General features: G+C 44.1%; 1 protein-coding gene across 1 annotated transcript in view; it reads left to right on the plus strand.

The window, feature by feature from the left end:
* The window catches only part of THRAP3 (thyroid hormone receptor associated protein 3), a 68,597-nt gene extending 51,872 nt beyond the window's left edge, over positions 1-16,725 (plus strand). Inside the window, exons 5-12 of the mRNA XM_003415498.4 lie at positions 179-880; positions 1,844-2,016; positions 2,821-2,932; positions 3,949-4,033; positions 5,937-6,124; positions 8,487-8,685; positions 9,152-9,295; positions 15,193-16,725. Of these exons, the coding sequence (XP_003415546.2) occupies positions 179-880; positions 1,844-2,016; positions 2,821-2,932; positions 3,949-4,033; positions 5,937-6,124; positions 8,487-8,685; positions 9,152-9,295; positions 15,193-15,414 (1,825 nt within the window). The 3' untranslated portion in view covers positions 15,415-16,725. The remainder of the gene's footprint in view (positions 1-178; positions 881-1,843; positions 2,017-2,820; positions 2,933-3,948; positions 4,034-5,936; positions 6,125-8,486; positions 8,686-9,151; positions 9,296-15,192) is intronic.
* Positions 16,726-17,597: the final 872 nt, after the last annotated feature.

A 17,597-nucleotide genomic window follows, 5' to 3' on the forward strand; every position in this document is an offset into this window, starting at 1 on the left:
CTGTGTAGATTGGTTTTTCAGAATTTATTAGAAAGTAAGCAAATAAAAAGTCCTTTTGGTAACACTGGAATCCACAAGACATGTTCTGAGAATCAAAAATCAGTGACCATATGGTATTATTTTAGAGCGTGTTGCTTAAGAAGCCTCTTGTGTGTCTCCCTTGTGTTTTTGTAACTAGGTATCTAGATGAGCAGAAGACAGAGAATGGAAAAGATAAGGAACAGAAACAAACAAATACTGATAAAGAGAAAATGAAAGAAAAAGGGAGCTTCTCTGACACAGGCTTGGGTGATGCGAAAATGAAATCTGATCCGTTTGCTCCCAAAACCGATGCTGAGAAGCCTTTCCGGGGCAGTCAGTCTCCCAAAAGGTATAAGCTGAGAGATGACTTTGAGAAGAAGATGGCTGACTTCCATAAGGAGGAGATGGACGACCAAGATAAGGACAAAGCTAAAGGAAGGAAGGAATCTGAGTTTGATGATGAACCCAAATTTATGTCAAAAGTCATAGCAGGTGTAAACAAAAACCAGGAGGAGGAGAAGTCGGGCAAATGGGAGGGCCTGGTATATGCACCTCCAGGGAAGGAAAAGCAGAGGAAAACAGAGGAGCTGGAGGAGGAGTCTTTCTCAGAGAGATCTAAAAAGGAGGATCGGGGAGGGACCAAGAGAACCGAGAGTGGGCATAGAGGATTTGTGCCTGAGAAGAATTTTCGAGTGACCGCATACAAAGCAGTCCAGGAGAAAAGCTCATCACCTCCCCCAAGAAAGACCTCTGAGAGCCGAGGCAAAGGAGACTTTTCCACAGGGAAGTCTTCTTTTTCCATTACTCGAGAGGCCCAGGTCAATGTCCGGATGGACTCTTTTGATGAGGACCTTGCACGGTGAGATGTAGTCCTTCTTGATCCTCAGGGGCTTTAGTGGCCTAAGTGGTGTCTCCTAACCCCTCTCCATGAGGGCATCCAGGAACTAGGACAGGCCCCTCCTGTACTTCTACCCGTTCACATTTCAGTGCTGACACCTCATGTCTACCTGTCTTCAGTGGAGAGTGTGTCTCCCTGAGAGATTATGTGCTAGGGGTATTATCATGGAGAAGGTGAAGTGTCTTTTCTGCCTTCAGAGACAGGCTTTTTGGGTTCCTGGGTCCCTTCTTGTTCTCTCTCTCTCTCGCCCTTTGTCCATCATCCCCACTCTCATCCTGTTTCTTCTCAAATATATTTGTGTTTCCCCTATGACACCATCAGGATCCATTTCTCCATTCTTAGCTTGTTCATCAAAGTCTATATTATAGGCCTCCACCATCAGATAACATAGCAATTTGAGAATTGAGGGAGACAGACATGTGTGCATGTCTTCCTCCCTCCCCCTCACCATTGGGAAAGAGTGATGAGGCCCAGGCTGACTGTTCTTTGCTTGGAATAACATTTGCCCAGCCATCTGGAAGTCTGCCTGAACGACATTCCACCACATCCCACTCCTGCTTCATTGTGTCAGCTCACTGCCTGGCCTTGGTTGGCCACACTAGCTCATCTTTTAAAATACCTTCCCATCTGTTGTGTATATTAAAACCACCACTGACCCTAACAAAGGAATCCCTGTAGTTTAGCACTTTTCACCTCTCCCATTTGTTCTTATTAAAGATTCTCAGTGAAAAAGTGAAGATGGAGATTTTGGATACCTTTTTTCAGAGTTATGGTGCATTGAGGTGACTTTGAATTTATGTAGGAAGAGGAAAAGGAGCTTTGTGGATAGATTTTCAATTCTTTGGGGGGAAAAAGTGTTTTTATGGTTTAAAAATTCTGTCTATATATCTTGTTACATTGGGTCTTCCTGTGTTTCTTTTTCAGACCCAGTGGCTTATTGGCTCAGGAACGCAAACTCTGTCGGGATTTAGTCCATAGCAACAAAAAGGAACAGGAATTTCGTTCCATTTTCCAGCATATACAATCAGCTCAGTCTCAGCGTAGCCCCTCAGAATTGTTTGCCCAGCACATAGTGACTATTGTTCACCATGTTAAAGGTGAGTTCAGACTGCAGCCTGCTTTCAGCCTCCTTTTCCACACTCTTAGCCTCCTCTGTTATAAACAGAAGCATGAGTGAGTGAATAAGGGAGCCTTTTGGGGCCTTTTATCTCATCTAAAGGGCCTTTGAAGTTAGGGGCTGGCTTCAGAGAAATTTCTTACAGGGAGAAGTTTCCATTTTTAATTACACAGCTGAATATTTTGAAATGCTACTAATCTGTCATCATATTTTGAAATGCCACTAATCTGTCATCATGAGAATAGTTAAACTCCTTAAGATGAAGGCTTAAAATGCTAGAAAGATTAGGAGGTGTGGAAAGTGTTTTCTCTGTCACCTCTCTCTCTCTCTCTTCCTTTACAACAGACAGAAGCGTCTGGCAGTCTCTTGCAGACCTTCTGATATATGAGTTTCTTCCCTAAATCATTCTACCATCCCTTGGGCAGATGGTGGTAGGTAGGTTAGGGAGTGGCTGAGAGAAGAAATGGAGAAGCTGGGTTGGGCCAATTACAGTCTCCATCTCAAACTTAAGTAGGAGTCGGGGCTGTGCTTTAAAGGGAAGTAAGCTCCAGATTTCCCTGTCTTTGTGTCTACGTCCTAAGACAAGGAAGCTACAGTGGAAATCCAGTGCCCAACATTGGATTATGTCTGAACCAGCCTTTTTTCCTTCCTCTTTTCACTATGTTTGTTGTATTGACTTGGGTACTTCAGTCCCATCTCTGTGGTTGCAGGTTCATGTAAAGGAGTTTAATATTGTGTCTGACTTTGGTAACAATGTGTTGTGTGTTTCTTTGAATCTCCACAGAGCATCACTTTGGGTCCTCAGGAATGACATTGCATGAACGCTTTACTAAATACCTGAAGAGAGGAACTGAGCAGGAGGCAGCTAAAAACAAGAAAAGCCCAGAGATACACAGGTGAAGTCCTCAGCCTTACACTGGAGGTTGTAATCAAAGACTTCACCTCAGATATTAAACTCATCTTGTTTTTCCCAAGTTAGGTGCATTAGCAGCAGAAGAGGGTAGTATCATGCAGGCTCCAGGGCAGTTAGGGGCGTCTATAGCTGAGAGTGGAAGGGACGTGCTTTGATGACAACAGTCTCTTGGTTTGGGCCTGAGAAAAACAGCCTTCTTGATAAAGATAAACTTTCTGTATTATTCTTGGGGGCTGACAGATGGTAAACTGAGATCACTGTGGACTTTTTATAGGTAGAGTAAATGGTAGTTGCTTTAAGCAAAGCCTTGTATTACATGTATTACATATCTTAATTCTTCTTTTGCAAGAATTTGCAGCAGGGTTAGGGGGCCCAGAGGAGCTTGTAGAATTACCTCAGAGTTTAAAACAAAAGTTGGCCTTCTATTCAGTTCTTCAATAGTCAATCCTTGAGCCTGTTGCAGAAGGTAGGAGGACCATGTTTGTACAAGTCTTAGATTTAGGGCCTGTTGGGGTACGCATACACGCTAGTCAGTTTTTTCTTACCTAGACTTGAGGGGAATATAGACCCTTCTATTGTGATTTCCAAGATGAAAACTGCTCTTTGAGGTTAGCAGGGCATAGAGATTTTTGATGTGAACCTGAGATTATAGGTATGACTGTGGATGGGTCCATCTTCCTGGGAGGGAACAAGAAATGCCTTTGAGTTTGACTAGAAAGTTAGGAATGTATATGTGGTGGGCAATATCTATCTACCTATCTATCTATCTATATGTATGTAGATAAATATATGGAAGATATAAGAATACAAGTAATGTGTATATGTGTTATGAAATATAATAAAAAGGAATGGCCAGAATCCACTGTCCCACCTAAGAACTACAGTATGTTGTTAGGTGCTATCAAGTAACCCCATGTACAACAGAATGAAACACCAGAGTATACCAGTACTGTACTCACACAATGCAGTGTTACACAGTTTTTGTGTTTTCAATTTTAGGAGGATAGACATTTCCCCCAGTACATTCAGAAAACATGGTTTGGCTCATGACGAGATGAAAAGTCCTCGAGAACCTGGCTACAAGGTGAACTGTTGCTTTGATCAGTAATTCCAACAAAATGAGTGCGTTGGGCATGAACTTGACAGAAATGTGTTTGTTTAAATTACTCTCTACTTAAGTTTGTGTTTTTCTTTTAAGGATGGGCATAATTCTAAAAATGAACTACAAAGGGTTAATTTTTATTAAATGTATCAACAACCTTTGTGAAGTGGTTAGAATATGGTAAATGACCCCAAAGTCTATTGAGGTGAGCTTGAGAAAAAAAAGAGAGGAGTTTTGGAACAAGTGCCCATGATGAGAGAAGAAACTTTTTGTGATATTTTTCTGCTTGTAAGTATTATCAAATCAACTGTATACATGCACTATTTCCAACCATGATTTCAAAAAGACATGCATGTCAGAGGAGAGTTGAAATATTCATTCTTAACTGAGTAGACTGTCTTAAACAGCTAGTCCAGTTTTTTCCTAACATTGTACCATATCTATCATTTGTCGGTTACTGTTATTTAAAGCTAAACATTACTTTGGTAGCCCAACTACATTTGCAATGATGTGCACGTAAATACTGTTAAGCTTGTACGCAGTCTTTTACTATGAAGTACTAGATTTGGGTTTTTAAAAATCTGAGTATTTATTGACCTTCATTCACATAACAGTTGAAATTTAAAATTAGAGATGGCTCTTCCCGTGTTGCTGAAATCTTTTCTAAAAAAAAAGTAATTTTCAAGTTTTCCAAACAAATTTGTGGTGTTGGTTGAATGTGCTGATAGGCACTCTGCGTAGTCTCTCTTCTCTCCTGTCCCCCTTCTCTCTCTAAGCACCTACCAGCTTGGCACTAACCATGTGAAACACAAGGTTTTGAAACATCAGAAGAAACCGCGTCTTCCATGTCTCAGAAAGCCAGCTTTTTAGAGGTGCTGTCTGTACTGCCCAGGGGAGCAGTGGCTGTGGTGGTCTTTTTTTCTTTTTTGTGTGTCTTTGGAGGATGCAGAGGCCCAATTCCCTCCCTCAAAAACAACGTAATAACAAAACAACAAACCTACTTACTGCCACGTCTGCTGTTAGTTAAAACTAAACTTTATCTCAGCGAGACATTTAGTAGTTTATGTAAGTAAAATATTGATACAGAGTGCACTGCTCATTCCTTCCTCTTTTTGGGGAGATTTACTTCCACAAGGTAAATCCTAGTGTAAGATGTCCGTGAAGCTACACGACGTCTTTGCTCTCATGAACTTTCCTGTTTCCCAAAAATTTTTGGAAGCCATTGTTGTGATGTTTTGGGATGGTATGCAGCATACTCTGTGATTATTAAACTTATAGAAAGTTAGCACAAAAAATTTTTTTTAATTTAGATCTGGTGTCAACATCTTATAAATTCATTATAGTTTTTTATATTCCTTCTTAAGAAGTTTCTCAGTATAACTCAGCGTTTTGGAAGACTCTTCGAGTCTCCCATTGTCTCTTTTTGGACTCAGTACTCAGAGATAATTTCAAGTAGAAGATACGCCATGGGTGGCTGCTACAGTGTAGGTAGAGGAAGGATAACATGAGCGTTTCCACTCTTAATGGTGACTGAGACTGAGCCAGCCTAATCACCCACCTTCCAGAGCTGATTTTGGCCTTCTTGTAGGCTAGCCAGAGTCATTGCTGGGCCACAGAGGATTCAGACATAAAATGAGATGACTTTGTAGCATTTTCAAAGGCTACTATCCTCATTATTTTAGAGACTTGGCTTGGGCTCTGTGAGGGATCCTCATGAATTGACTTCTTTGGGGCATCCTGCATCCCTCTTAAGCTTGGGTGAGGTGCCTCACATTCCCAGTGCTTCCTCTGCACCACCCCATTGGAGTAGAAACCGCAGTTTGTGGGGTGGTTAGTTCGCAGCCTTGAATCCCAAAAACCTTAGTTTTGACTTCTCTTTTGGCAGGCTGAGGGAAAATACAAAGATGATCCCGTTGATCTTCGCCTTGATATTGAACGTCGTAAAAAACATAAAGAGAGAGATCTTAAACGAGGTAAATCAAGAGAATCAGTGGATTCACGAGATTCAAGCCATTCAAGGGAAAGATCAGCTGAGAAAACAGAGAAAACTCATAAAGGATCAAAGAAGCAGAAGTACGTAAGCCCCTGTCTGTTACCCCATTGAAACTGTTGAGTCGGGTCTCTTACCTGCCTCCTTTGGGCTCTACACCAGACCTTCCAGGCCAGAGGACTTTGGGTTAGGAGTGATAGTAACTTGTGCAGTTTTTTTTCTTTCATACAATGTACCTGTCATGCAGGACCCCTAAATTGAAAACAGAACTTCTTCATCAAAACAGGTGTGATCCTTGTACAAAGAAGACCTCCTGGGAGATGGGTGGTTAATCTGGCTAAAGGGATGGTGTTGAGAATCATTTGAGAATTTGCCGTTGTTTTAGACATGTTCTTTCTCATCACAGATCTGCACGGTGGGGATTATATTTTAGAAATGGCTCAGCTATTGTCAGGTAATAACACTCTTTGGTCAAAGAAACAGGGTGGAACTAGATAGGACAAGATCGTTGACCTTAAATGCCTTTTAAACTAGTTTTGAAGACAGTTCCAAGAGAGGTGTTCAAATATTCTTTGAACAAAGGTTGCATTGTTGAACTTTGTAGGGCAGCATTCATGCCAAGATCCTGATGTATTTACATTTTCAAAAGTTCCATAACTTTTCAATCATGCCTGATTAAAACTAGCAGTTCAAGCTTCACACCTTCCTGTAGAAGCCGTACTCCTGCTGTTTCTGAACTTAAGCTGGCAGGTATTTTCATATCCATTTTCTGATAACCCTTTAAGATAAGTTGAGCAGTTGGTGTAATGCTTAATTATGTCCATCCGAAAGATGAAGCTCAACTCAGAATGACTTGTCTAAGATCACCTAAACATGAGCTGACATCAAAACGCAGATCTGCCCTTCTACTCTTTCTCCTGTTCTACTGTATTAGTTATGCGTTGGGAGCCCCAGCAGCTTTCAGGGCTGCCCTTGGGTAAGGGACCTGATAATCCTCCACAGGGAATGCAAGTGGTGGTGCCTCGGTCTCAGGGCCGCCACTGCAGGAAAGGGAGCAGGACCCCTCGAGCATTTCACAGTGAGGCTTGGGCACTTAACCCTGATTCCTCTCCCTGGAACACCTGCCTATACCTCTGACTTGATGGGTGACCCTGAAGCAGTCTTTTTGCAGCCCTAATTTTTCTGTTGTTCCATATTAAAAGACTGTACTACACTTCACGAGAACTCTTTTTCATATAACTGAAGAATGACTTATCTAAGGTCAGGTCACACAGCTAGTAAGAGGGTATGCTAGGACTCAAATCTAGGGCCTTTTGAGAGCCTTATTTTTGAAACCCTCTTAATATAGCACTGATTTTAGAGTTATGCATCTGAGTCAGAAGAATCCTATAACAATAACCTTGATTTTCCCTTTTTGTGAGTAGGTGCTAGAAAGAATTAGCAAGATTCAGATATTTAAGTTCTTGACCTTCATGTGTGTACCTGTGTGTGACTGTGTTTGTGTGTGTGTGTGTTGGGGGTTGCTTTCCGTAATAGAAAAAGACTAAGAGACGGGAGGGCAACAACAGGTTACTGACACTTGCCTGGCTTCTCCCTAGGATGATCCCTAACTCCTGAGACCCAGGCCTTTCTGCCACCTTAGAGGCAGCCTCCTCCACTACCATGTGGCAGGGCTGGTCTTCAGTACATAGACTGTGACTCATCGTATTAAGCTAATTTGCCCTAGTCTGTAATTTCCCCTAGATGAAGGGAAGGCAAATAACTCTGGGAAAGGGTTTCTCCATATCCTGTGCTTAATAACACAACCTGTTTGGGCTCAGTGGGAGGTGGTATGTGGAATCGTGGTATAATTAGTCAAAGCTAGGTTTGAATCCAGGTTCTCCTCAACTGTGAGTCTACCATCTATAAAATGAGGAAAATAATACCCAATAATCACAGTTGGCATTTATTGCATTCCTACTATGTCAGTGTAAAGCGTTTAAATACATTGTTTAATCTTTAGAGCAACCCCATAAGATAGGTAGTAGTAGTAGTAGTTTCCCTGTGAGAAATACAAGTAGCATAAAGCCCTAGCAGATGATAGCATATAAAGCCTCTGGCACAGTACCAGATACATCGTAGCTCGCAATGCAGTGTTTCCTTCTCTCTTCCTAATTCATGCATGTGTGTTGGGCTGAGCTGCTAGAAGCCATGGACTGTTTGTTCCTCCTTCTGTATGTGTCCTTTGCTCATCCCAGTCTCAGGTATAGGTGTGTTACTAAACATGACTGACAGAATTGGGAGGAAGCTCCCCAGGTGCCCTGCTTGGTTTTTTTAGATTACTTGTCCTCAGTTTTTTCATCACAGATATACTTCTGGTTACCCTTTGCCTCTTAGCCATGAGACTCCAGTCAAGGGCTCCACTTCATTGGCTTATTGACCTCCCCGTCTCTTCCATCTTCATAGGAAGCACCGCAGAGCACGAGACCGGTCCAGGTCCTCATCTTCTTCTTCCCAGTCGTCCCACTCCTACAAAGCTGAAGAGTACACTGAAGAGACGGAGGAGAGAGAGGAGAGCACCACAGGCTTTGACAAATCAAGACTGGGGACCAAAGATTTTGTGGGTCCAAGTGAAAGAGGAGGAGGCAGAGCTCGAGGGACCTTTGTAAGACCTTGCCCCCTCCTCTCTTCCCCAGGCCCCTTGCTTCCACCAATTCGGGCGATATTTCACCAGAACACCAGTTTGTTGCCTTTGATGTATGTCATGTAGTCTGCAGACCCCAAACTCTGCATCCCTCCCCTGCCTCAGAGCCTTTCCATTCTTAGTTGTTTTTCTGTCCATAATTACTTAGCTAGAAAGGCTCTGTGGCTTCTGGTCTCAGAACTCTCCCATCTGTCTCCTGCTGTCTGTGGCGAGGCCCGTGGGCCGTGTTTATACTTGGGCTAGGCTATAGACTTAAGTGGAGTTGAGAGGGAATGGCTGGAAAACATTGCCAGACTGGTTTGGGAACGACCAGCATATGACTATAGGACATCTACCCATTCTGTGCCAGGAAGGTGTTTGAACAGAATACAGGGAATTGTTTTTCTTTGTTGCTGATGTGACCCTTTGTTCCCATTTATTGCCACAGCAATTTCGAGCCAGAGGCAGAGGCTGGGGCAGAGGCAACTACTCTGGTAACAATAACAACAACAGCAACAACGATTTTCAAAAGAGAAACCGGGAAGAAGAGTGGGACCCGGAGTACACACCCAAAAGCAAGAAGTATTACTTGGTATGTGTTCCACATAGCCAGGAAAAGCCAGAGGGCATTTAGCTCACATAGTAGCTAATACCAAGGCCTTAACCAGTCTGTTCAAAGCTGTGATTGACTGTGTGCAGGTGCATTTGCACACCTGGGGGGATGTGTACCCACTCTCCAGAAGTAGGGAGTTCCTATGAAACCTTTTGTAAGCTGAAATGGCATAGAGTGAAAAAGCAATTGCCGTTAATTTACATGGGAAAATTTTTGAGTGTTCCCAGACCCAAAAAGTAACTACTAAATTGTACCAAACAACACAAAAAAGCTAAAATAACACTACAATATAGTAGAGGCAGGAATGATACGGTAAATATACAGCCTGTGTAAAGTAGAAATAATGTGTGTCAGTGTAGTTTCACTCACCAGAATTGGGAAGACAGTAAGTACATTGGAAGGCTCAGAGGTGGTGGTAGCAATGATGGCAGTCCTGGTAGCCTAGCTGGCAATGGCACATAGGGCTAGGTTGGAGGGCCGGGGTTCGATTCCCACAGAAGAGTGGAATTTATATTAACTGCGTGCCGAGGGATGAGTCCTATAGTTAGAGAAATGCACAGGGGACAACAAGTTGAGGATGGGATCTCGCAATGCATGGTATGTTTATATATCACCAGCCATTTGATTGAACGTGGCTGGGTCATTGAATAAGGGCAGAGGAGTTTGAAAGGAGGAGCTTGGTCAAGCTGCTTTGTAAAACAGGTGGCAGACACATTGATGTAGACAGCTTACCAAGCACAGATACAGGCACGGTTGAAAGCGGAGATGCTGAGTGTAGTTCCTGAGGACGGAGCTTGGCGATGTCACTCTCGTTGCTCGGGGTGCAGCAGGCATCTTTTTATGGGCTCCCTGCAAAACAAATGTGGAATGCTGTTTGATTTTCACCATTTTTCATAAAAGTAAAAATCCTCTTTGGATTTCTCTCGATTAGCAAAAGCAGGTACTAATGTAGGTCTTTCATAAAAGCAAAGTGGCATAAAGCAACTTTTTGAAAAGTGGGTGACACCTGTCTAGTGCTGGTTAGACGGGTGTTAGAGAGGCCATCCTGGCCTTGGAAGGATTGATCCTCTAAGGCGATCATGAATTCCTGAGACAGGAAGTGTTAGTCTCACCTTTTTAGTCCATGACTTGTTTTACTGCTCACCCACTCCCATCCTCAGCCTCCTTCTAGCCTCTACCCCATGATAGAGCCGTAACCCTCCCCTGAAGCCCTCCCCTGAAGCCCTCCCCTGAAGCCCTCCCCTGAAGCCGCAGTTCCACTCTGTCACTCCCCAGTGCAAGGTGGACAGTGAAGACAGATACTCAGGATCTCTTTTTGAGGAAGGGAACCTATCTCTCAAATGAAATGTCACTAGGATTTCTCTCATCTAAGCTATTGGTCTTTCCAGTCACTTTCTGGGCCTTTCTTTCCTTCTCTCAGTTTGGGTCTCTTCTAGGCTGGGTTGCCTAGCCAGTGAGTGAGCTCTCTTTGCCTTGCTATGTAAACAGTAGGCTCAAGTCCTAGCAGATGTGATTTTGACTATTGTAACCAAGGCAGACTTGGAGCTGAGTCTCTGTTGCCCACCAGAAGTGCGTGGGGCTGTATTGCCAGTTGCACGGTTAGGAAACATGTCTTTGGTGTATGGATGACTGCATAGCCACTTCTGCTTTTCTAGGCCTGCTGGGAGCTGCTGTGAGGCTCCAAGCAGACCCTTGATCCTAGCTCTAAGGGGAAATTAGTTGGCTGGGCTTTGGGTAAATGGTGGAGCAGGACTGCTATAGGGGAAAAGACTAGAGGAAAGGCCATCCAAGATACCTCTCTTTCTTAGTCCCCACCTGCCACCTGAAAGAGTATTGTCAACCTGATTCGTTTAGGCTGGTGAACAGTCATAGCCCTGGTGAGAAAAAGCTGACCCTTACCTAAGCTGACCCTTAGCTAAGCTGACCCTTAGCTGAGCTGACCCCAGGAGCCTAAGGCCAGCCCAAGCCTGGGTGGGTGGTGGTATAGGTGAGGGTGTTTTAAATTTTTGGAAGCCACAGGCCTGATGAGATTAACAGCAACTTTTAGTTTTCAAATGCTTTCTCATATTCTTTCATTGGAATGCCTTCTGTCTCTTGAGATCAGAGCAGGGATTGTTGGAGATGAAGGCTGTTTTTTCTACTCTGCTACGCTTTCTCCTTCCATAAACCTAGAGAGGACAGATACAAGATGGGAGACTGGGTTCTAGTCCTTCCTCGGCCACTAGCTAGTTGGAGACCATGAGTAGGTCATTTGGGCTGTTTTTGGTCGGGGTGTGGGTGGGTCAGGAAGAACTGGAGTCCCAGCTGTGTATCCCAAGTGTTGCTTCCTTTAGTTAACTCTTTAGCAACCCAGACGAGGCATAGTTTCACATTTCGGTGTGATTGACTTTCTCAAACCCATCCTTTGAGAGATGGTGTACTAAATAAATCACAGGGAACCGAAAGTTCCTAAGCCCCAGTTTCTTTATTTTGCATAGTGGGGGTGATAATGGTAGGTAATGTAAGGGTTAAAGGAGGAAATTCATGTAAAGGTCTTAGCTTGGTGCTCAATGAAGGTTTTATCATCCTCCTCCTTGTCATAGTGCCCAAGCTGCTGCCTATGGCAGAATTCCTGAGGCGCTCAGCCGAATACAGTCTCAGCTCTGAACCGGTGTCATTTTTGGAGCGAGAGACAGGGAGAAATTTTGTTGTTGTTAGGTGGTGTTGAGTCAGTTCCGACTCATAGCGACCCTTTGCACAACAGAAAGGAACGCTGCACGGTTCTGCTCCATCCTCATTGTTGTTGCTTTGCTTGATCCCATTGTTGCAGCTACTGTGTCAATCCATCTCTTTTTCTCGGACCCTTTACTTTACAAAGCATGATGTCCTTCTCCGGGGACTGAACCCTCCTGACAACATGTCCAAAGTATGTGAGACATAGTCTCGCCATCCTTGCTTCCAAGGAGCATTCTGGTTGTACTTCTTCCAAGATAGATTTGTTCATTCTTTTGGCAGCCCATGGTATATTCAGTATTCTTCACCAACACCACAATTCAAAGAAATCAGTTCTTCTTTGGTCTACCTTATTCATTGCCCAGCTTTCGCATACCTCTGAGGTGATTGAAAACGCCATGGCTTGGGTCAGGTGCACCTTAGTCCTTATGATGACATCTTTGGTTTTTAACACTGTAAAGAGATCTCTTGCAGCCAATTTGCCCACAGCAATGCATCTTTTGATTACTCGACTGCTGCTTCCGTGGGTGTTGATTGTGGATCCAAGTAAAATGAAATTCTTGATAACGTCAATCTTTTCTCTCATTCTTCATGGTGTTGCTTATTGGTCTAGTTGTTCGAGGTGTAATCCATACTGAAGGATGTGGACTTTGGTCTTCATCAGCAAGTGCTTCAAGTCCTCTTCACTTTCAGCAAGCAAGGTTAGGTCATCTGCATAACGCAGGTTGTTAATGAGTCTTCCTCCAATCCGTTCTTCATGTAGTCCAGCTTCTCTTATTATTTGCCCAGCATACAGATTGAATAGGTTTGGTGAAAGGATACAACCCTAACACACACCTTTTTGACTTCACACCAGGCAGTATCCCCTTGTTCTGTTAGAGCAACTTCCTCTTGATCTATGTACAGGTTCTTCATGAGCACAATTCAGTGTTCTGGAATTTCCATTCTTTCACAATGTTATCCATAATTTGGTGTGATGCACAGTGGAATGTCTTTGCATAGTCAGTAAAACACAGGTAAACATCTTTCTGTTATTCTCTGCATTCAGCCAGGATCCATCAGGCATCAGCAGTAATACCCCTGGTTCCACATCCTCTTCTAAATCCAGCTTGAATTTTCTGGCAGTTCCCTGTCAATATACTGTGGCAGCTGCTTTTGAATGATCTTCAAAATTTTGCTTGCATGTAATATTAATGATATTGTTTGATAATTTCCACATTCAGTTGGATCACCTTTCTTGGGAATAGGCATAAATATGGATCTCTTTCAGTCAGTTGGCCAGACAGCTGTCCTCCAGATTTCTTCGCATAGACGAGTGAGCACTTCCAGCGCTGCATCCATTTGTTAAAACATCTCAATTGATACTCCGTCAATTCCTGGAGCCTTGTTTTTCGCCAGTGCCTTCAGTGCAGCTTGGAATTTTTCTGTTATCTTCGGTTCCTAATCATATGCCACCTCTTGAAATGGCTGAACATCGACCAGTTCTTTTTGGTATAATGACTCTGTGTATTCCCCCGTCTTCTTTTGATGCTTCCTGCGTCGTTTAACATTTTTCTGATACAGAATCCTTCGCTATTGCAACTTGAGGCTTGAATTTTTTCTTCAGTTCTGTCAGCTTGAGAAATGTTGAGCATGTTCTTCCTTTTTGGTTTTCTATCTCCAGGTCTTTGCACAAGTCATCATAATACTTTGTCTTCTCAAGCCGCCTTTTGAAATCTTCTGTTCATCACTTTTACTTCATCATTTTTTGCTTTTGCTTTAGCTACTGGACGTTCAAGAGCAGGTTTCAGAGTCTCTTCTGACATCCATTTAGGCCTTTTCTTTCTCCCGTCTTTTTAATGATCTCTCGGCTTCTTCACGTGTGGTGTTCTTGACGTCATTCTACAACTCACCTGGTCTTCAGTCGTTATTGTTCAGCGTGTCAAATCTGTCTTTGAGATGGTCTCTAAATTCAGGTGGGGATGTACTCAAGGTTGTACTTTGGCTCTCGTGGACTTGTTCTGATTTTCTTCAGTTTCAGCTTGAACTTGCCTGTGAGTGAGTAATTGATGGTCTGATCTGCAGTTGGCCCCTGGCCTTGTTCTGACTGATGATAATTGAGCTTTTCCATCTGGCGATGTCCATATGTATAGTTGCCGTTTATGTTGGTGAAAACAGGTGTTTGCAGTGAAGTAGTCATTGGTCTTGCCAAATTCAGTCATACCATTTCCAGCATATTTTCCAACTACTGACCCTGCTTTGCATTCCAATCACCAGTAATTATCAGTACATCCTGATTGCACATTTGATCAATTTCAGACTCAGAAGTTGGTAAAAATCTTCAGTTTCTTCGTCTTTGGCCTTAGTGGTTGGTGCTTAAGTTTGAATAATAGTCGCATTTACTGGTCTTCCTTATAGGTGTATGGATATTATCCTATCACTGACAGCTTTGTACTTCAGGATAGATCTTGAAATATTCTTTTTGATGATGAATGCAATGCCATTCCTCTTCAGATTGCCATTCCTGGCATAGTGGATCATAATGGTTGTCCGATTCAGAATGACCAGTGCCAGTCCATTTCAGCTCACTAATGCCTAGGATATCCATCTGTTTGAGTTCCATTTCATTTTTGACGATTTCCAGTTTTCCTAGATTCATGCTTCATACATTCTAGGTTCTGATTATTAATGGATGTTTGCGGCTGTCTCTTCTCATTTTGAGTCATGCCATATCAGCAAATGAAGGTCCCAGAAGCTTGACTCCATCTCGTTGACTCTACTCTGAGGAGGCAGCTCTTCCCCAGTCGTCTTTTGAGTGCTTTCCAACCTGAGGGGCTCATCATCCGGCACTATATCAGTGTTCTGCTGCTATTCATAAGGTTTTCACTAGCTGATTATTTTCAGAAGTAGGTTCTTCTTCTTTGTCTCAGTCTTGAAGCTCAGCTGAAACCTGTCTGCCATGGGTGACCCTGCTGGTGGTATTTGAATATGGGTGGCATAGCTTCCAGCATCACAGCAACACATAAGCCCCCACAGTACAGCAAACTGACAGGCGCATGGGGGGTGGGGCGAGAAATGTAGGAGTAAAAGCCTAGGTTGGGGCACAGGTTATTTTAGAAAGGGACGTTTGGGTGGGTGCCAGAGAAGAGGGCTCTGGCATTAATAGTGATTCTCTTTCCTCTCAGCATGATGACCGTGAAGGCGAAGGCAGTGAGAAGTGGGTGAGCCGGGGCCGGGGCCGAGGAGCCTTTCCCCGGGGTCGGGGCCGGTTCATGTTCCGGAAATCCAGCACCAGCCCCAAATGGGCCCATGACAAGTTCAGCGGGGAGGAAGGGGAGATTGAAGATGACGAGAGTGGGACAGAGAACCGAGAAGAGAAGGACAATTTGCAGCCTACAACTGAGTAGCGGCCCCTCTGCTGGGAGCCCCTGCCCAGGGAGCGAGGCGCCGGGAAGATGGCTGGTGAGGAGCTAAACAGGAGCCTCAAAAAGATTCTGAAAATACCCACCCACCCACCAACCCACCACCAGCCTTGCAGAATCCTACTACAACAGAAAGCATCCCTGGCGCTGCGTCCCACTGGACTGAGGAGGCCAGCCATGGAGCCTGGGGTCAGGCCCCACTCTTGAGCAGAATGCAACACATTGGGCTTAGCTGTGTTTCTCATTTGTTGTTGGTGTGTGGGGTGGGGGCCTGGGGTGGGGAGGGGGAGCGATGCTTGGATTTTGGTTTGTTCCCTATGAGAAGCCAACAGTTCTTAATTTCGTTTTATTTGAAGCTAAGAGGAATAATTTGATTATTTTCAATCTCTTCTCCCCCTTCCTGATTTTAAAAGCCCTTCTTTTTTTTTAGGCATATGTAGTAGCATTAGCAAAGATGATTTAATTTGGGTAACTTTGATTCTTAAAACAGAAAACAAAGCATGTGAATAAACATTTAAGTGTTCACCTCAGTTTGGGACCAAACTGCTTGGATCTTTGTAAAAACTGGTTTTGTATGTCATGGGAGGAGTTCAAGGTCTTTCTGACCACCTTGTGTTCCCCTTTTCTGCACAGCCCCTTGGTGGCTGCTCCTAACGACACCCTACACTGCCCCCTCCATCTTCTCTGATTTCTTCTGGGCTGGACTGCCCATCCGCCACCAGCAGCTCCAGTATCCCAAACTTTCTAGTCTTGCTGATCCTCTCAGCAACCGGGGTGGAAACTGGAGGGCAGTTTCTGGTCTGTTTTCTAAGAAACTTCTGAATTCTATTATCTTTACAAATATAAGATGAGAAGATAATTTTTTCAATATTTTTTATTAATCTTTTTATAAAGAAACTCCTATGATCGATTAAGGAAGGTGGTTGTGGTTGAGTGGTTCGTGGGGTGTTTTTTTTTTTTTTCCTTTTTTGTTTTTTAAGTTGAAACATTCTCAGATGTTTGGGGGGGAAACATCCTCTTAAAGTGGTCCTGTGCTTGCCTTCTGGGGAGGCGGTCCAGAGTAGGTGAATCATATGGCATTTATGCATATGTTATATGCGGACTGCACCCGCCTTTGCCCCCCCAGCCTTTGCCTCTTGGATTGTTGTGCTACTTTCCCCTTACTTTGCTACATTTCTATAGTTAAGTTGGTTTTACTTGAATGATTCATGTTTAGGGGGAAGAAAATGAAAAATATCCTTAAAATTTGTTTCAACTCCTCCTGCAAATAAAAATAAATGAAGTGGCAGATGTAAATGGGCTCCAGTCATTGTCACCCGGAGTGTGCGTGTGCGCATGTGTGTGTGTTGGGGCGGTGGATATCTTCCCAAAGCAGTTTCAGGAAACAAAGATATTTGTGGGGGCAGAATGTTGCTTAAGCCCTCCTCACAAGCCTGTCAGTTCTGTGGGAGGAGCCTTGTCCATCCCTCAGTGGGCCAATAATTTCTCATTCCCACCCCATGGGTTTTGCTTCATCCTGTACCTTGGACCCCAGGAAAGCCAGATTTTTTCACTGTGGTGTCAAGGGCAAGGACCTGGCTTCCCGGTGGTAGGGCAAGGGTGGAAAGGGTGTGGATAACATGGTTCAGCCCTCTGGGCTCACCACTGAGCAGGAAGATGACCTGGAAGCTAGCCTAACCCACCCACATGGGCCTGGCCCCAGTTGGGCCCTAACCTTCAGACCTTTGCCAGCCCTGGGCTTGGCTGTATGTAGGTGCCTTGTAAAGTTCCTTATTATTGCCTTCCCCCAAGGAGAATACAGAGGTGTTTTCTGAAACCAAACTAGGAAGGACCCTGTGGGCTGGAAGGAGAGACCTTTGCTTGTGTGTATGAGCACCACAGAGGGGATAGCTTTATAGTGTAGGGAGTATACCACCAATAACTGCAAATCCAGCAGCCACCTCCACCCAGGCCCCCGGTTAGAGTAGTTGCTGCCTGCTGGGGGCCCCACCCTGGTATGTGCTTCTCCACACCTCTTCCCCTGCAGCTAAAAGCTTGCTAGCTGGGAGATAGGATGGGGCTCTGGAAGGCTCTGCAAATGGTAGGTGGGAGCCTTGGGGCTTAGAAAGGCTGGGAGAAGTGGGGAGACGGCTGGACTAGAATTTAGGAGACGGCAGGGACGAGTTTGG

This window comes from Loxodonta africana, chromosome 3, assembly GCF_030014295.1.
Source record: "Loxodonta africana isolate mLoxAfr1 chromosome 3, mLoxAfr1.hap2, whole genome shotgun sequence".
Lineage (NCBI taxonomy): Eukaryota > Metazoa > Chordata > Mammalia > Proboscidea > Elephantidae > Loxodonta > Loxodonta africana.